The sequence below is a fragment of the Anser brachyrhynchus genome (assembly GCF_964034855.1).
Source record: "Anser brachyrhynchus genome assembly, chromosome: Z".
Lineage (NCBI taxonomy): Eukaryota > Metazoa > Chordata > Aves > Anseriformes > Anatidae > Anser > Anser brachyrhynchus.
The window spans coordinates 20,768,688-20,786,643 of NC_137697.1; the positions used below are offsets into that span (position 1 = coordinate 20,768,688).

Sequence of the window (17,956 nt, forward strand, 5' to 3'; positions counted from 1 at the left end):
GGTGCAGGATTCGAATGCATACTATGTAAGTTTGCAAATGATACTAAAGTAGGAGGAACTGTTAACTCCCTTGAGGGCAGAGAGGCCTTGCGGAGAGATCTTGACGAGTTAGAGGTCTGGGCAATCACTGACTGCATGAAGTTTAACAAGAGCAAGTGCTGATTTCTGCACCTGGGACAGGGCAGCCCTGGCTACACGTACAGACTGGGGGATGAGAGGCTGGAAAAGCAGCTCTGTGGAAAGGGATCTGAGGGTTCTGGTCAACAGCAAGCTGAACATGAGCCAGCAGTGTGCCCTGGTGGCCAGGAGGGGCAACCCTACTCTGGGGTGCATAAGGGGGAGGAATTCTGCTCTGCTCTGTGTTGGTGCGGCCTCACCTCTAGCACTGCGTGCAGTTTGGGGTGCCACAGTGTAAGAAGGACGTAAAACTGTTAGAGAGCCTCCAAAGGAGGGCTATGAAGATGGTGAAGGGTCTAAAGGATAAAACGTATGAGGAGCGGCTGAGGTCCCTTGGTTTGCTCAGCCCAGAGCAGAGCAGGCTGAGGGGAGGCCTCATGGCGGCCTGCAGCTCCCTCACGAGGGGAGCGGAGGGGCAGGCGCTGAGCTCTGCTCTCTGGGGACAGCGACAGGACCCGAGGGAACGGCATGGAGCTGGGACAGGGGAGGGTCAGGCTGGGTGTGAGGGAAAGGTTCTGCACCCAGAGGGTGGTTGGGCACTGGGACAGGCTCCCCAGGGCAGTGGTCATGGCACCGAGCCTGTCGGAGTTCAAGAAGCATTTGGACAATGCTCTCAGACACATGGTCTGATTTTTGGGTGGTCCTGTGTAGAGTCAGCAGTTGGACTTGATGATCTTTGTGGGTCCCTTCCAACTTGGGATATTCAATGATTCCTTTTAAATTTATTTTTCCAGCTTAGTAAAGCAGAATTGTGTATCTTCACCTCATGAAAATAAGTATCTCTATCAGAAATATCCTTAATGTTTATACAGGGGAGAGGGAGCTGTTTAAGTATCTGTGCACTGACAATAGCATGAAACAACAGCCTGTGAGTCTGCTGAACATGTAAGAGTCTGACAAAAGCAGTACATGAAGATTCTTGTTTCTCCTGTTCTTAAACAGGACATCTCTTCACACAAATTACTTTTTTACTTAGTCTCTGGCTGTTTGGAAGAAACACATGATCTTGCAACAAATACACTGGTTCCACACGAACGCTTTAACTCATGTAACAGAACTGAGGCTGAACTTTATTTCTTAGGTTTCTTCTACTGTTGACATTTTTCTCCTTGTGACAGTACTGTGACAAAAATACTGAATTGAAACGTTTTACATGGCTGTGATCTTACAGTGATGCTGTATTTAACAAAATAAATTAATACGCCAAAGCTTTGAAACTCATGAAATTCTTTTTCTCTAATGCAAGCTGCAGTGAGCATTCAGTCATCAGAATAGTTGAGATACAACTACTGAGAGCACTAGTTCTAAATAAAGCAATAGTAAAAGCAAACAGTTTACTGTATCAAAATCAGAGGTTCATCTGATCTGAATAAAAATCCATTGAAAATGTTGCAATATATAAGAAATAATGAATATATGTACTTCACCAGAAACACCATTCTTCAAATATACACAGTGCAGCATTTTAATACAAAGTGACCTGCCTTAGCTATGACAAAAGTAAGGTTCTATTACAATTCTAACAAAAATATAGCTTATATACATTTCTCTGCACATACATTTTATGAATGTTTCCTTTTGTTTTCAGAACTTGGTACAAAACATACAAAAAGGTTGGCACATTATGTAAGCTACCTGCAGTAAACAACAATCACTGTCACTTTTCTTCCACAGCAATCTAAGCTTTTTTTTTTTTTTTTTCCTTTACTTGGTTCAATTCTTGATACAGTATGGGGGGTGATAAAGAGTCTGCCTCAGGACCTTTCCTTTTAATGAATAATGAACTACTTCAACTGAAGTCACAGATTTGACACTCTTGCCTGCAGCCTGGAGTGCACAGTGTTAAAAAATCAGTAATTCTCCTACTATTTATTAACTGAATAATCTGAGAATAGTTTAAAATTTGAACTCATGTTCATGGTCTGCACGTGATTAAAATGAGATGTACAAAAATACACATTTGTGCTTTGGAAGCTTTAGCATAAATTTTGTATCTTAAAACTAATAAAACTAATCAAACTATGTTTGATTTCTAACTTACTTATTTACAACTTTCGAAATCCTTTTTTACATCATCAAACAAAACAGCATTTTATTAGGAGGGAAAAAGCAGTACAAATTATCATGCTGTTTTAAATTATAACCTGGAAATATTTTTTTAAAAAAAGTTACAGGTTCTTTCTGTAAGTAGCACAATATATGGCCTTGTCATAAAATTTAGATCAGTCTAATAAAATTGATGACCGTGTGTACAAACACCACTTTATAAAAAGGGAGGTTGATCAGTGCCACAAGGGTTTATATGTAAAAACTTGACAAAACATCACATGGTAATGTCTCTAAGATGGCAGAGAAAAATGTGAATGGTGCCAACTATACGGAACTTGCTTATTTTCTTCCATTGTGTAACCAATTTTAAAGGAATCTGACTTCTCAATCTGAAATTTTACATAGAAAAGAAGGACGAGAGAGCAGTTTTATACTCTGTAATAAAAGTGTTGCTTTAAATCTCACAGGGTTTGTTTTTAATGTGTTCTTGAGGCTTACTTGTTCTACTCTGCATGCTCTCTTCAGAACTATCATTGAGAGAGCTAAAGAATAGCAGAACTGGAACAAATTTTGTGACAGATAATTGGGAAGTTTTTATGGGTTTGTCAACCTATTCTTCTACTGGTGACTAGATTGTGTTTGTGTCTGAGAAACCATTGTGTGAACTGTTAGCAAATGCAGTTGTATTTGCTATGAGATTTGACAAATGCAAATTCAGTACTAGAAATTAGTTTCAGAAGTACCTTTTCTGCCACAAACTGATATTTCCAAAGAGTTCTTATTCATATGTGGATTATATAGCCTTTTCAAAAACATTTTTCTGTGGAATTCAGAGACTCTTAGAAGTGGTGGATAAAATATTTCCTTCTTGCCACACAGTCTTAATTTCACTTGAAAGGAAACACTGTCCCTCTTGTATCCAAATTAGTACAGTGATTCACAGTGAAACTGGTAGATCAAGAGGTCTGTTTGTCTTCCTTGTGTGTCAGTTGTTGTTTTCTGATGGGAGCCTGAGACTCTTGCACTTTAACTCATCCAGTGTTTTCCAATGTTTGTAGTTATTAGCCAAGTGTTGCATCAAAACAGGCAGATGTGCAAATGCTGAAATGAAGCGGAGGATCAGTTGTACTACATACACAGAGTGTGCAGCAGAACAGCCTAGCCTTGTCTGAAATTAGCATTCTCCTAATTTCTTTCCCTCCTTCAGTTGTAAGCTAATGAATACTAAAAGGGGAAAGATTTTTTTCAGTCTTTCTTTCAAGCAAATCCATTTCTTAAAGTATGTTGCGTTCAGCCAATTAGGCCTAGCACGCAACCACTGTGATCTCAGTTTCTGCTTTACAGAAGAAATACGTTGTTAAAGGAGCGAAAGACCTAGACAGAAAAAGCTTAGTTTAAGCCACTGCTCCTTCCTTCTTTACATAGAGTGGTAAGTACTCAGCTTTTGCAAAGTGGGAAGTGTTTCACTGTAGAAGTGTTTCACTGAAAGAAACCAGATTTAACAGCATCATTCTTTAGATCCTGTGCTGTACTGAATACAGGTATTGCCCCTGAGAAAAATGGACTAATGGCCAGCTTGATTTTTTTTCGTTTTTAGTCTGCAAGGAAGAAGAAGCAGAACTACTTACCATCCCATGCATCAAACATGTCTGTTATAAAATAATCAATGAAGGAAATCTGAGACTTGGGGATGCTGCAGGTGTTTCTATCAAAAACTGGCATTACAACAGGCAGACCCTGTCTCTTCTCTTCATCAGTCTAAGAAAACAAAACTCCAGTTAGCCCCTGAAGCTTTGCTGGCTTTCATGTTAGAATGGCAAAGGCCCGGGGATTAGATGAATCGCAGCAGGAGGCTTGAGACAAAACTTAGAACCCCAGAGGTAAATGGCCTTAGCTTCCTGTGCTTTATTTCCTCTGGAACAGGGACTGAAATCAACATCTGTTCCCTTTCACAAGTACTCTGTTACTGTGCTGCTGCGACTGTTCTTAGTTCCAGTGAGACAGAATGCCATAACCTGGTGATTAGGGCACACCAGCCAAAATTGGAAACTGGACTTTGAGAGTCCTCTAGCAGAGGACAGCCAGACTTGTCTTTTCCATAGCTGTGGTGGCTGTTCCAAACCATTTATCTTTTAAGTAAGAGGGATGTTGATGTCTCTACTCTCTCTGCTTGTATTATGTTAAAAGAATAACAGAAGTCAGAGTATGTCCTTTAACTATGTGCCCACAAATGGAAGAGGGCTGATTGTGTTGCTATCAATATGTTGGAAGAGCCAACCAACTCAATAGGATTTTATTTACAACATACATTTGAAGTAGTTTAGGCAGCATCTAATGCTGGAAGTGGCAGCAAAGCAGTCCCAAAATTACCAGGTGAGGTGAATGAGCAGTTCTCAGCACCTCATCTTGCTGCAGGTAGGCTAGTGCCCAAGGGTGGCAATTTAAAACCAGCTTGACTGCTTGCATGATACCTTCACCGCTAGGGAGCATGTCCTAAGTGATCCTTGATCTTACTCAGCAAGTGAGCAAAATTATTCACAAGGATTGAAATGAAATTAAAGATATGTACAAGATATCTACAAGTTTTTTTTTTTTTTTTCCTTTATTCCCCCCCCCCCCCCCAGCCAGTAAAAATTGTCTCTCTTACTTGAATTTGGATGGGAAGCATACTAGGAACACCCACCTGTCTTTTGAACCCAAACTGCAGATTTTCATACCATTAGTGGCAAATCAAAGCTAAGAAACTTTGAGTTGTTCAAATAACTAGAAGAGTGTTTCACTTTAAAGGCATTGCTCTGTTTGTGTTAGAAAAACTGAGTTTTAAGAAAGGATGTTGTGCTTCCAGTTCTGTTCTTCAGGATCCCATGTGATAAGCATTTTTCTGCAGTACTGAGCTGCTCCACCATCTGCCTACTGTAGTGATCGTTCAGGTACCATCTTCAAAGAGGAAGGGCCAGCCCAATGATTCAGTTGAGGCGCTCATCAGGCATGGAATCGCTTTTCAAGCTCTGTTCAGGGGAGGTATTGATTGGAACTAGAAGCTAGAACGGTGATGGTGATTGAGTATTAGCCAAATAAATTTGCTAAGTGGTCAAGTCACTGTTTCATTTAGATGGAGAAAACTAAAGGTGTGCAAGCTTTCCACCGTTCTGTACTACAAGCTTCCCAGTAAGCAAACTGGCTAGCTTTGATGGGAGAAAATTCTTCTGCATGAACAGTTCCCATTCTGACTGGGGAATAAAATTATGCTTCTGGTGATACAAGGAAGACTCCGTGTAGAACAGCAGACCAGCTGACATGCACTTTCTTAAATAATATAATAATCAAATGATAAAAATATACGCACCTGTGCAAAATACTCTTCTGAAATCCTCCCTGCCCATTCAATACATAGCTCTAGGGGGCGACACGGATTTGCTACATCTGCACACTTGATCATCATGCGCTTAATCAGTGTCTGGTTATCTGGAAAATTCTTTATGTTGGCTGTACGTTCACAGTCGCTGCCTTCACTCTGCAATAGAGTTGGTTATGAGGGCTGGTGGCCAGCATCCCTGCTATCAGAAGTAAATGCATCATTATTAGCTCTACAGTGCTTATACAGTAAGTGGGCACCCAGCCTAATGCCTTCTCATTCCACGCAGAGTACTGGGAAGCTGGAGGAGAAAGTGGTGGCTGAGAACAGCAGCTGTGCGAAGTTGCTAATGGTAGTGCCACCACATGGCAGCCGGGGAGATTCTCAGCATTAATAGCAAAGTTTGTGAAACAGGAGTCACGGCTCCTTATCAGCTAGGGTAGGTTACCCTTCTCTGCATCCTAGCCTTGCCTTTAGGGAACAGGACCAGGGTGGAGGAGTCATCCACAAACTGCAAGCTGATAAACCAGCATCATCACTGCTAAGTGTTTAAAACTTGGGTGCAGGAGTGGTAGGGGACTGCTTCATTTAGGTGAGCTTTTACAGTTCAATTTTCAGTTTTTCATTCACAGATGAGAAAACTGAAGCAGGCACAAAGCGGTGGTTTGATTTGCACAACTGATGTCTCTTAATAGAGGCAGAAAAGCAAGTATATGCCATTCAGTTCCATTATGTTTTCAATTAATTTTGCCATTTTTGTGCTAGATTTTGTACCCTAGGCCTGGAATACTTGTTGGTCTTTGCTACCAGCTAAAATTAAGTATCAGCTAATCTAGGAGATAAACAGTAGGAAAATACAGGAGTGGCATACTGACTCCAGAATGTCTCTGCTTGCTCTGCTGAACTGCTCAAATGCTGAACTACTTACTCACCACTATGGAGAACACGTGCAGAGAACAGAGTATTTGTGACAAGTCTGCTGTGACATCATCTGGGTCTCGAATAGTTTAAAGAAGGGCACAGGTATATTATATTCCTTATTGAGTAATAAAAAGCCTCCACCTCAGCTCAACATGGCATTAACACTATTCTCAAAATAATATATTTGTGTAATTATGGCCTCCCTTCACTGCTAAATTCAACTCTGAGTCAAAAATTGAACATAAATACTTTTTACCACCACTGCTAAATTAATGTCTTTGAAGGTTTATGGGCAGATATTTTGCAGTGACTCTTGCCAATTCAGGCATTAATCTTCTAACTTTATGTTTAACAGTTAATATTTTTCAGCATGGGTAGCCCAAAACGAGCTGCCAGATTAGACCTACTCCTAAACTGCTGTTCAAGATCAAAAATAGGAAGAGCCACCATTAACAATAAGGAACAGAACAACCTAATATTAGTGAAAAAAAGAAAAATCTGTAATACATGTGGTTTGTGCTGCACTTTAATTACTCCCCAACTCCTGTAAGTTTTGAAAAAGCCTCTGCCAGAAGATGGTAAGATAAAGGAGAATGAATCAAAGAAAATGTTTTCTGTAGCTAAAAAATAATGGTTGCAATAGAACATATGGAGAACATTTAAAAGCTCTTTAGCAACTGCTAGAACAAATGCATGTGATAAAAGTGAGATTCCCAAAAAATGCATCCAGAGCTTGGAAACACTGTGGTTTCAGCGAGACTTGTGAATCTAAGTCCTACAGTGCAAGGCAGGGATGCCAGAACACAAGAGGTTTCAAAATGGGGGCGGCCGAGGAAGCAACTCAGAAAACAACCTGTTAGAGGGAGAAATGATGTTCAAGAACGCAGATTTCCCTGTGGCACTTCAGAGGGCATTTCAGTAATTGCTGGGCCCAGAGCAAATGGCTTTCTGGCCCACAGGTAAGTACAGGCAGGGAAAGCTGAAAGCAGCTAATTCTACACAGTGAGGCATGCTGATGTGGGTGTTACTTTCCTGTGTGCTTTGAACTGAAGTGGGATCTCTGCTGTCCTGTCTTTGCCAGTACATGAGGGCAAACCCATGAAATACTCTCCTGAGGTGTCAGGATGGGAGCACAGTGCAGAAAGAGCATCAGAGGCCCCCACTGGTGCCCAAACCACATCCCTCTGTCCCGTGGAAGTGCTGGCACTGAGGATAGATCAGGCAAATTCAGACCCAGTGCCACGTACAGCAAGCCCTCTGGAGATGGAAGTGCTGGGGAGTAACAATACAAAGTGCCCACAGAGCCAGTGAAGTTCTGCTGCATTTGTGATTTCCAGCTCAAACTGCTGGGAGAACGGAGCTCAGTGGTCCCTAGGGCAGGTCAGTTAAACTGACATGATGCTGCCCCAAAAGCCATAAGCCCCACCAGTCCTGATTGGTTTCTGTATCCATGTCAATCTACAGAGCAAAAGGTTGAGTTGTGGAGAACTAACAGAAGACACTTTTATTTTTTAGTACCATTGAACTTCATTTTGATCTGATTTTGTATGTGTGTGTGTGCTTGTAATAAAGCACTATTGTCACTAAGTAGTGATAAGATAACTTTTGTTTAGGTAACACTGCTGTAGAGAACCCTGTCAGATGCTGAGCATTTGACTTTGAGAAGCAACAAAAGAAGGTGAAGAGGGGCCTGGGATGGGAAACACAGAGGTATCTCATGAAGAATGCTCTGGCTGGTTATGGAGCACTAGGGTGCATGTAACTGACAGGAATAATGCCCATGATATCTTTTGGTGCCATCAGGAATGGGGCTGGGGTGGAGAGATTTCAGGAAACAACAGAGTTGTTCCTCCCGATCACAGAGGAACAAAACTATGCAGTTTCCTCAGTCAGAGCCCCAAGCTTAGGCAAATCCCACTGCTCAGAGGCGCGACCGCAGGCACAGGTGCTGACCTGGCTCCCTGAACAGAGTATTGTATATACAAAAGCGTCTACTTCCACATTTTATGAACACAAAATAGCTTTGAAAACAAGGCTTATAAAATGCAGGTGTTTAAATGAGCTAAAGGCAGAGCCCAGACATAGAAAGCTTAAGAAAGTATTTCTTCACACATTGAGGTGTGAGGTCATAAATCCTATTGTGGATTGTGTTGGGCATTACCATAATGCAAATGAAAATGATACTTAAAAGTTGTCTGGGAGGAACGTCACTGAAATGCCCAGAGGCGTAAAGTCCTGAAGGCACTTACATGTGAGCTGGTCTCCTCAGATGCCATCGGCTTGTTGATGCTGTTCACAAATTTGTTCACGTGCTCAAAGTGCTTTGTCATCTCTGTCGCCAAAACCATATCAATAATGGCCTGGCGCAATGTCCGATAGTGATTTCTAGGGAAGAAAAATAGTTCTTGCTCACAAGCCTGCTGGACAGAAAGCTATCCTTTTCTTGTTCCTTCCCAGGCAGCACTGTAAAACGCAGCTCGTGGGCTCATCCACATGGAGTAGGCACCTTCATCGTTATGAAAGGTCTGGCTGGAGGAGGGGCTGCCAACCGGACCATGCCAATGCAGTGCATAAAACATTAGCAACTATCTTTATATGCTTCCTAGCGATACAAAACTTGGATGCCTCAAAACACAGAACACAGGGCGGGGGAAAAATATCACAGCCTTTTTAAAAATAATGTTTACATAGGATTCTGGAAGAGGTTAAATATTTAATGTATCAATTCAAATTATATTTCCTGGTTTAGAAGGTAGGCTCTCGATCGGCCCCAAACTAAAATCCTGAAGCAACCAGTACACACAAACACACACACATGCTCCCCCTCTCCAGCAAACCCACCTATCAATGTTCTTGAAAATGTTGCATTTGCTGTCTTTAGCTGTAAGCTGAAATGCCAGTGCCGTGTGATGGCTCTCTAACACAGCAGTGTCATTGTAGAGGACAGCTAATTCACTGCCTGCATTGCACAGGAAAGAGTTGGTCCGTCCAGGGTGATCTACATCATGAACGGTGGCTGCTATTAACGCAGCCACCTCGTCTAAGTGGTCAAGGCTTCCCTACAGAAGAGAGAGATCATGACGTATCAGAAAAATTAAAATAAACCGATTTCTCCTCATTTCTGTGTACCCACAAATATGCAACTGCAAGCTTGAGTGTAGGGACCCTACCTCCTTGTGATCATTTTCCGCTCACTGTGCACATGGATTACCTAGTACAAAACCCCCTCCCAACCTCACCCAAACCCTGCTTCATTAATGAAGTTTTTATTGTGCTGTCACCTAAGCAATGTCTTTGCTTTAGGTCCTCTTTGAGGTGTTCTTCCACTTGGTGCATTTTTCTGAATGACTCTGCTCTGACTCCACTCTACAGACCTTGTATGTTTTGCAAAGCTTACAAAGAACTAACAGTCAATTACCACCAGATAGAAAAGATTTTTTCCCCTATTGTTGCTAGCTACAAGTGCAAACTCCTTACTTCAGAGAAACTGTGTGGGCTGCAGGCATGACAGGAAAGGACCTCAAGGGCAGAGCAAATTGATGAAGTCAGGGCCATTATTTAAGCAAACGTGGCTGGATGACACATACAAAATGGCACTCCAGAGTGACACCTGAGCAAACACACCAAAATCCCAGCCCAAAGAGCTCCCAGGTGACAGCTTTACCTTCACTCTCTCCTTCCCCAGAAAGAAGGCGGTAGCATGCAGGACATCGGCTGCGTGCGTGGAGTTGTGGTAGGAGTTGGAGGAGTGGTAGTTGGCTTCAATCACCTGCAGCCACGCTCGCAGTGTTGCTTCCGAGCAGTTTAAAAACTCAGAGACCCCAAACCGGCCAAAAACTTTCAAGCCCAAATAGACTAATGGCCTAGAAAACATTAGAAAATAGCACTGCTGTGAAAGAGGAAATTCTACAGTTTTAAAGAAAGATGTTTTCTTCAAAGAAACCAACAAGACCTTAGAAATAAAAGGTGGGAGGAATATTAAACATTTTTATCGCACATCTGTAATCTCTAAATAGCCTGGCCAGACTCCACAGTCTCTAAATAGTCAAGGTTACAAATTACTACTTTTACCATCCTTTCAGACTTAATACATTTTGCAGAAATGGCACAGTTCCATTATAGCTTCACCAATTCCTATGATTTTATCTTAGCCTTCAAGAAGCCACAAATAAAAAAAAAATGCTTAAAAGCACAGTTCTTTTGAGTTTTGATTATCTGTCAACCATTCAAAAATACCTTTTCTTTTGAGGAGAAACAGCACACTTTGTACACTACACAGGCACATCTTAAAGGCGACCAAGGCATAAACGACAAAGTGCCAAACATTTACGGGTTCAAATAATCTTAGTACTTCATGAGTAGAGATTCCTACTTCCTGAATATTTGAAGCTGGCAATACGCAAAGCATATCAATGCTTCTTGGGGAAGTTGTTAGCATCAGGTCACTAGTTCACATAACCTGCTCCAGCTTAGGAGGACTGGACCACTTTCTAGAATGGAGACAGGAGCCTGCCAGCCTTTTTCCAAACACAACACCAAAAGCCTCACACTCTCTAGCTTCGAGTTGTGTGGGATGGACTAAATAGAAGTGGCATGTCCTGAATCCTTCAGCTAATGAAGAGGCATGAGACAAAGCCACCAGTTAGGAGGCTGTTGGCATGCTGTGCTTCTACATATAGGTTATTTGAACTGGGAAAACCAGCAGCTGAAAAAAAGAGCTAGTGATGAAAAACTGTGGTTCCCCAAAAATAGCATTGGTGTCGGAAAGAAGAAGGGGGTCTGGAAAGAAGTGGGTGAAGATTCTGGCTGGAGGAAAGATCTTGGAAGCAGGGGAAGATGCTAGAGATCAGAGAGCAGTGCAGAGGTGAACGACAGGATGTCCCTGTGGACTGTGGCCAGTAATGGCAGAGGCTGGTAACTGTGCTGCTGCAACCAACCCAGCCTTCTGCCTGGCCTCCCTGTACCAGCAGCTATCTCCCAGATGGGGAGGGAATTTGAGGTCTAGTGAATGTAATGCTGGGCAGGGGAGCGATGAGCCAGTGTGTGACACAGTAAAGCCAACATCTGCAAATTAAAAACAGACAAATGCAAATTCAGACAATGGTTACTTTCTTTAAACAGAGTACAAGAGCACACGTAGTCTTCCCAATCACTTGCATCTTGGAATGAAAATCACTTTTCACTCTGAATAACATGTTTATTTTTGTGGGCTGCATGACATCAAATCTCCTGATGTCTTCTTTCATTATCTTTCAAAATCTCAGGCCCTTGATCCTGCCGCTGGCTTATCCTTCATCCCAGTTTTTTACTCCTATAATCAAAAGCCACAGTTGCCTCGCAGCTTACAAAATCATAGGGTGATTGAGGTGATGGAGGGGAGAGGTTTGTTTTTTCCAGCCTGACCACTTGTGCAGCATTAAGTAAAAGGGCACGTACAGAATGTAACAACAGTGGACTGTACCAAACAGTGTGACCTGAGTATAGCAGATGGGAGTCAAACAAGGTAGAAATAGAACAGGAAGCAATCTTGGAGGGCTGGAGATGCTGTCAGGAAAGGGAACAGACTGCACAGGGTTCTCCATGGCCTGCACATGCATCTTGACCCTGGTGTGTGCCTGGCTTCTAAGTGGGATATCAACACATACAAGTGAGCACACACAAAAACCAGGAAGGCAGCTCTCACAGACTTGCAGTGTCTTTCTTTACTTTTTCCAGAGCAGAGCACTTTCAGCTACAGAGCCTCAGCAACATTTTTACAAGCACCCAGGAAAAGGAGTCAGGTACCTTTTATTTGTAACAGCTTCCAATTCAAAAATATTGAAGTCCCAGCTTTCCTCATTATCCAGGAGCTGTGCAATACAAGGTGGAACATCATTGATGGTATTTGGCACTGAAAGGTGACTATGGCTCAGGTTCATATCTGTTGAAATGGAATTTGGCACTTACAGCATTTATGGATTTTTTTTTTTTAACATGCAGAATTCAGTTTAGAAAACAACTCTTTTAAAGAAAAACAACTCTTTCTCTTACATGAAAAAGTCTGTAAAAGCCTGTAATATTATATGACTATCAATGATTTGGAAATAAACCAGAAAGATCAATGAACATCTCTTCGAATGACAATTTAATTATTTTCTGGTCTGATTTTCTACCTTTTGAAATGCATTATTTTAATTATTTGAATCTGCTTCAGCTCCAAAATTGAGGCAGTACAGCACTTGTTCTCCAGTCACTTAGATGACCATTTCCAAAGAAAAACATTTCACTGCAAATTAGCATGAAGTTCTATGTCACTAGCATCTACACATGAAATAATACATACAAAGAAAATTTTAAAATGGAGGCTTACTTTTAGAAAACATATACTCATTTCCTGACAGTCTTCTCAAGCCATCCTGAAATAAACAAGTCTATTATAAGCTTAAGGCAAAAACAGCACCCGTGCATCATTTGTAAGAAACATTACCTACATTTTCTCTGTAGGTCCTATTCCTGGATACTGAACGTACTGCTCCTACTGTAGCACTATAAACACCATCCATATTTTAAAGTATTTCAAAACAGATGTGAAAGGTTTCAAGGGACACTAGTATGAGATCTCCAGAAAGAATATTACTAACTATACAGTGTACTGCCCTCCTTGACCCTTTTATTGGCACCTGCACCATTTCATCATTCACATTAACCACCATCATTTATTTTTCATTTCCTTTACACTATTTTGACAAGAATTAGCTCAGTGTTTGTTAAAAAAATGAGGTAATCCATGATGAAATCTGGGTAGTCTGTCTCTGGCAGACAGTTTTGCTACCCTTATGGGGCCAAAGTCGTAACCCAATGAAAGTAAAACTTACTCTTGCTATTGTCATCTAGTTGTCAGGTAGAGTAGCTGTAGAGCAATCCCTTTAATTCCATCTAAGTTTCTAGGGTTTCTAAATAGTACCTCCTTGAGACAAAGCAGATTGGATGATATAGTTTCTAGTGGTGACCACGTTCACTTATATATGAGGATGAATGCATCCAATGGACTGAGACATAGCCATATCTTACAACATCTCAGTGCTTACTGATGGTAGAGATGCCAAAACACTTAAGTGAAACAATGATGAATTACAATTTCCCTTCCCATTCCTTGTGAAATTTTAGCTCAGCAGAGCATTGAGCTGTGATGCAGGACACTGGTAACAGTAATTTCATCTCTACTAATTTTACTCACAGTCATCAGACCTCCAACAAGATCACTTGTGTGAGGATCTTCATCTTTGGTACCTAGCTGGGGGGAGTAAAGTTCTGTTGTCCGCAAGATTTCCAAAACTCTGTCCAAGGCCTCTGCTACTGTGATGGGGCTGTTTTCCTGGGCAGCATTAATTATGTTAATAACCTGAAAGCAGTTTAGGGAGGCAGGCAAGGAAGAGTGAATACCACATTTTTGTTTTCTTGCTACAAAACACTATTGGCTAGATTATGCTACTTCCCATTTACCAAATCCTGTGTAATTCCCCCAAATCCTGTGTAATTCATTTTCTCAATGCAAAAAAGAAGGGCAGAGAGCAGCAACAGCTGGGCTGTGGTTGAGGGAGAAGAGGATGGCTTTTCTTTGCCTTCCACAACGTGTCTCAGCTCCAATCTGGGAAAGCAGCAATGACACTAAGGCAGCTCTAAGGACTGGTCCTGGCACTGCCAGGACTGAGATGGCTAAAGCCCTTGCTTTATCCACAAGCTGCTGCAGGGGCACTACAGGCTATGCCTGGGGAGAGGAAAAGGAAAAGAGTCAGCTGCTGTAATCGGAAGATGGTGCTAGAAAGTTAAGAGCTTGATGATGAGAAGATGGGGAGAAAAGAGAAAATGGTTTGAGGACAGGAGATGGCAGGCACCATGGTTTGTGGGACAATAGATTATGCAGCTGGTTTGTGATAGAAGAATTTGTGTAACACAAATGGTGAAGAAATGAGTGCAGGAAAGCAGGAGACAGAATGTGGTGCAGATGCTACCACTTCTGTGTGCTATCTCATAAATACCAATGGCAAGAGCCAAGGTGAGACTGTAAGTACATGTTCTACACATTTGCAGACGAACAAAGCAGGTTCCTCTTCCTGCCACACGCAGAGCACCTAGTAAGGACATCCTTTTCCCCTTTTTTACCTTTTTCTTCATTACTAGGACTTGGAATGAGATGATGAGATGCAGAAAGTTTTATGAAAAAAAAAGTCTTGACTTTAAATATTCTGTTAAATAGAAAGTAAACTCCTGGCTATACTGCCACAAACTATGTTTTTCCCTAAAAGTGCAACAACGAATTCTGAGTCTGTGCAAAAGGCTCAGGGCTCACCTTTGTGATAGGAGCTTCTATTGTCATTGAGTGGATCCTTGCCATTGAGGAGTTCCGTCGGGTCTGTAAACTTGGAGCTGTCATTAAAGAGAGCACTGATTATACGCTGCAGAGTGTGAATCATCTGACATTCTTTAGTGAGCGCCAAAGGCTGTCATTAGGGAACAGCATGACAGACCCCAGCCTTGACTCCCACTTCTCCTGTACCTCCCCTCCTGCAAGTTCTTGCTTTACTGATTATTTTCTTGCAGCGTTGTCTATCTCCTTTGCAGGCACCTCTCACTGCTGCTGTCCACTTGCCGTGTACTTAAGCTGTACTAAACTTCACGCCCAGCACCTCCCCCTGTCCTCTTGTTTGCCAATGTATTTCTGTCAGACATGGCTTCTCCTGTGACTGTACGTGCTCCTCTCATCTCAGCAAAGCAGCTGCTCTGATGAAACACATTACTACACCCTGTAACTTGTTCTTCTCACTGCTTACTGTGGCAGAAAGAAATCTCTGCCACCACCATCCCAGGCCTGGCAGGCAGTCACAGACAGGACTAGGAGCAGAAGTACTGCTCTCAAGTAACCAACAGCAATAAATCCCATCATTTCGCAAACTAATGAAACCAAAATACTGGTTAGGGTGCAGAAGCTGCAGCTTTCTGCTAGTGGAGGACCTGATGCTTCACCACGCACTCCTTTAACAGTCTGCCCTCCATCGTGTGGCAGAGCCACTGCTCCTCCTCGTGAAGGCACCAAGCTCTGCCATGCATCACACAGCTACATGGATGCTCATGTTGGGGCTTTGCAATTCGGAATTAAGAAATTTTAAAGAAGTTGTAAGACACTGAAGAAATCTCTGTTCTATCACCTGTGAACCTGTCCGCTTCCTCTTTCATTCTGTGTTTCCATTGCCTGTGGTAAGTCTGTTCTTTATTTCTAACCTTATTCTTGACAGTTTTCTGCTTTCTTACCATCACTACTTTGAGAAGTTATTGACTTAACATCAACCGAGTCTTTCCTTCTGTTCTTGCATTTGAAGGAATGGGATTCTGTAAATACAAAACAAAAGCTTTAAAAATGTGTCAGTAATAAATGTTTCTACAGAGTCTTCTCCATCCAAAATTCTGAACATTAATAAAATAATATTCACAATACCATGTAAGTGGGGGGAAATATTGTAATCTCTACATGTCAGAACAAGGGACTGAGATATAAATTCAGAGTACATCAAGTTACAGCAACTTGCCTAAGGTCACTTGGGAAGCTATTTTGGAAGAAAAACTTATGGAACAGGGAACTCGCTTCACCTAGCTTTAGCTGCCTAAAAGCAGCAGGCTTTCCGCTTGTGTTTGCCTAAGGGAGCTGACAAAGATCACTTTGCGTTAATGGGGATAGAGAGGGGCACACCCTCAGAGCAGGTCATTCTGCTTTAGGAGCGATGCCTAAGGCAGGAACGTTGAACCCCTCCAGCAAGTTCCCTCTGCTCTCCACTGAACACTGAACAAGGTCAGTTCAGCTGCTCAGAGGAGAAATCCCATCTCAGTCAACACTCTTACAAAGCCAGCACAAGGTTTAATCTTTTAAATTTTTTGTTCTTTTAATTTCAATAATTGTTTGTACACTGTTTTAAAAAAATCCAACATATTGAGAATGATTAAAACCAATCCATTCAGTTGCTGTGAAAAATAACCACACATCAAGCTGTCATTCTTGAAACTTCTATTTACTAAAAACAAGTGAAATCATAATATCCAGACAAATGCAAAAGCGAGATGAAACCAACTCATATAAATGCCTGGACAGTGCCTCAATTAAACAATGACAACAAAAATGATTCAGTAAAATTCCATTTTTCCCCAAAACATTACAGTCTGCACTCTCCCTTATGCTTCAAAACAACAACCTTGTATCTATGCACCTCTTTGTGAAAATCTCCACAGTGTCTACTCACAGAGTATACAATATGGCTCTCAAAAATCAGAGATCACTGAAAGCTTTCAAAGGGAGATAACCACTGTGTGAAGACTCAGAAATATAATAAAATTGATATTCTTAATATAAGGGCCAAATCACATAACCTTTTTCAAGACAACCTGCCTGTAATAAAACAAAATGTTAGTATACAGTCTTCTAGAATTAAAAACTAGATTATTCTAAAAAATGACTGGAATGCAGTTTCTGTCTCAAGCATTCTTTACCCCATATTTACAAGAAAGTTTGGATCTTTTTAATTTTGTTATAGTCATACTGGAGAAACTGAAGGTTTTTCCCCTGTTGATACATAACAGTTGGGCATCACTAAATCATGATAAATTATATTATTAATTTGTTTAGTAGGACTCCTCTTTTAAACCCCTTTTCTGCATTAATTTTTGCAGAAGTTTAACACAAAGCACTTGAGTGAGAGAAAACGTACACACAAACATAGCTGCAAGAGGCAGTAGCAGACGAGGTAACTCTCCTTCTGTTACTTCCTAAACTTCCAGCCTAGCCAGTTTGAAACTTTGCTAGTGCCATCTAGAGAGTCTCAGGTACAAAAAAGCTACTCTACATCACACTAGTTTCTGTTGGTAATACTTAAATAAAATTTTACTCTATGCTGGGTGAGTGGAGTGTCTCCCCATCCAGATTTGTTACAAACCACACCACAAACAGAACAATAAACATGGGCTATTTTTCTACCCTCTTCACAAACTGGTTCTAGGAATTTATTCTTGAAGCATAACCATGGACACCAGGGAAGGATAACCAACATCACATAGGTGTGACTTTAAGGTTGCCTGTTTTGAAATCATCAACGTGAGTCTGTGTGGTGTGGCTTCCCAGTCGTGCTGAAATCCCTCACAATAATGAGCAAATCTAAATGCCTCACCACAATTTGTAAAGCATGTTACTACACTAGTAACAACGTGTTACCTAGTAACAAGTGTTCTGCAACTTAATTCACGGGCATTCTCACCTTCCCCTTTCTGCAGACTCCACTACCAGAAAAGGAACAGTGAGAAGGAAAAACTGCATTTATTACTAGGACACAGGAGCAGTTTAACACACCATGGATCAGTTCTAACGGCAACACTGGCAATTAGGGTAATACGTTGCAAATATTGTCTCTTGGCCCCACTCCCACCCTCTCTGGT

General features: G+C 41.5%; 1 protein-coding gene across 9 annotated transcripts in view; it reads right to left on the reverse strand.

The window, feature by feature from the left end:
• Positions 1-36: 36 nt before the first annotated feature.
• The window catches only part of PDE8B (phosphodiesterase 8B), a 99,122-nt gene continuing 81,202 nt past the window's right edge, over positions 37-17,956 (reverse strand). For 6 of the 9 annotated variants that reach the window (XM_080574702.1, XM_080574698.1, XM_080574697.1 and 3 more), the window contains 11 exons: positions 15,791-15,868; positions 14,832-14,908; positions 13,719-13,883; positions 12,852-12,897; positions 12,287-12,422; positions 10,167-10,365; positions 9,344-9,561; positions 8,752-8,887; positions 5,573-5,740; positions 3,855-3,984; positions 37-3,327 (listed from right to left, as the gene is read on the reverse strand). In XM_080574702.1, the coding sequence (XP_080430828.1) occupies positions 3,212-3,327; positions 3,855-3,984; positions 5,573-5,740; positions 8,752-8,887; positions 9,344-9,561; positions 10,167-10,365; positions 12,287-12,422; positions 12,852-12,897; positions 13,719-13,883; positions 14,832-14,908; positions 15,791-15,868 (1,469 nt within the window). In that variant the 3' untranslated portion in view covers positions 37-3,211. Of the gene's footprint in view, positions 3,328-3,854; positions 3,985-4,909; positions 5,268-5,572; positions 5,741-8,751; positions 8,888-9,343; positions 9,562-10,166; positions 10,366-12,286; positions 12,423-12,851; positions 12,898-13,718; positions 13,884-14,831; positions 14,909-15,790; positions 15,869-17,956 lie in introns of those variants that run through there. The other 3 variants (XM_080574700.1, XR_013943844.1, XM_080574701.1) reach the window with 3 other exon arrangements.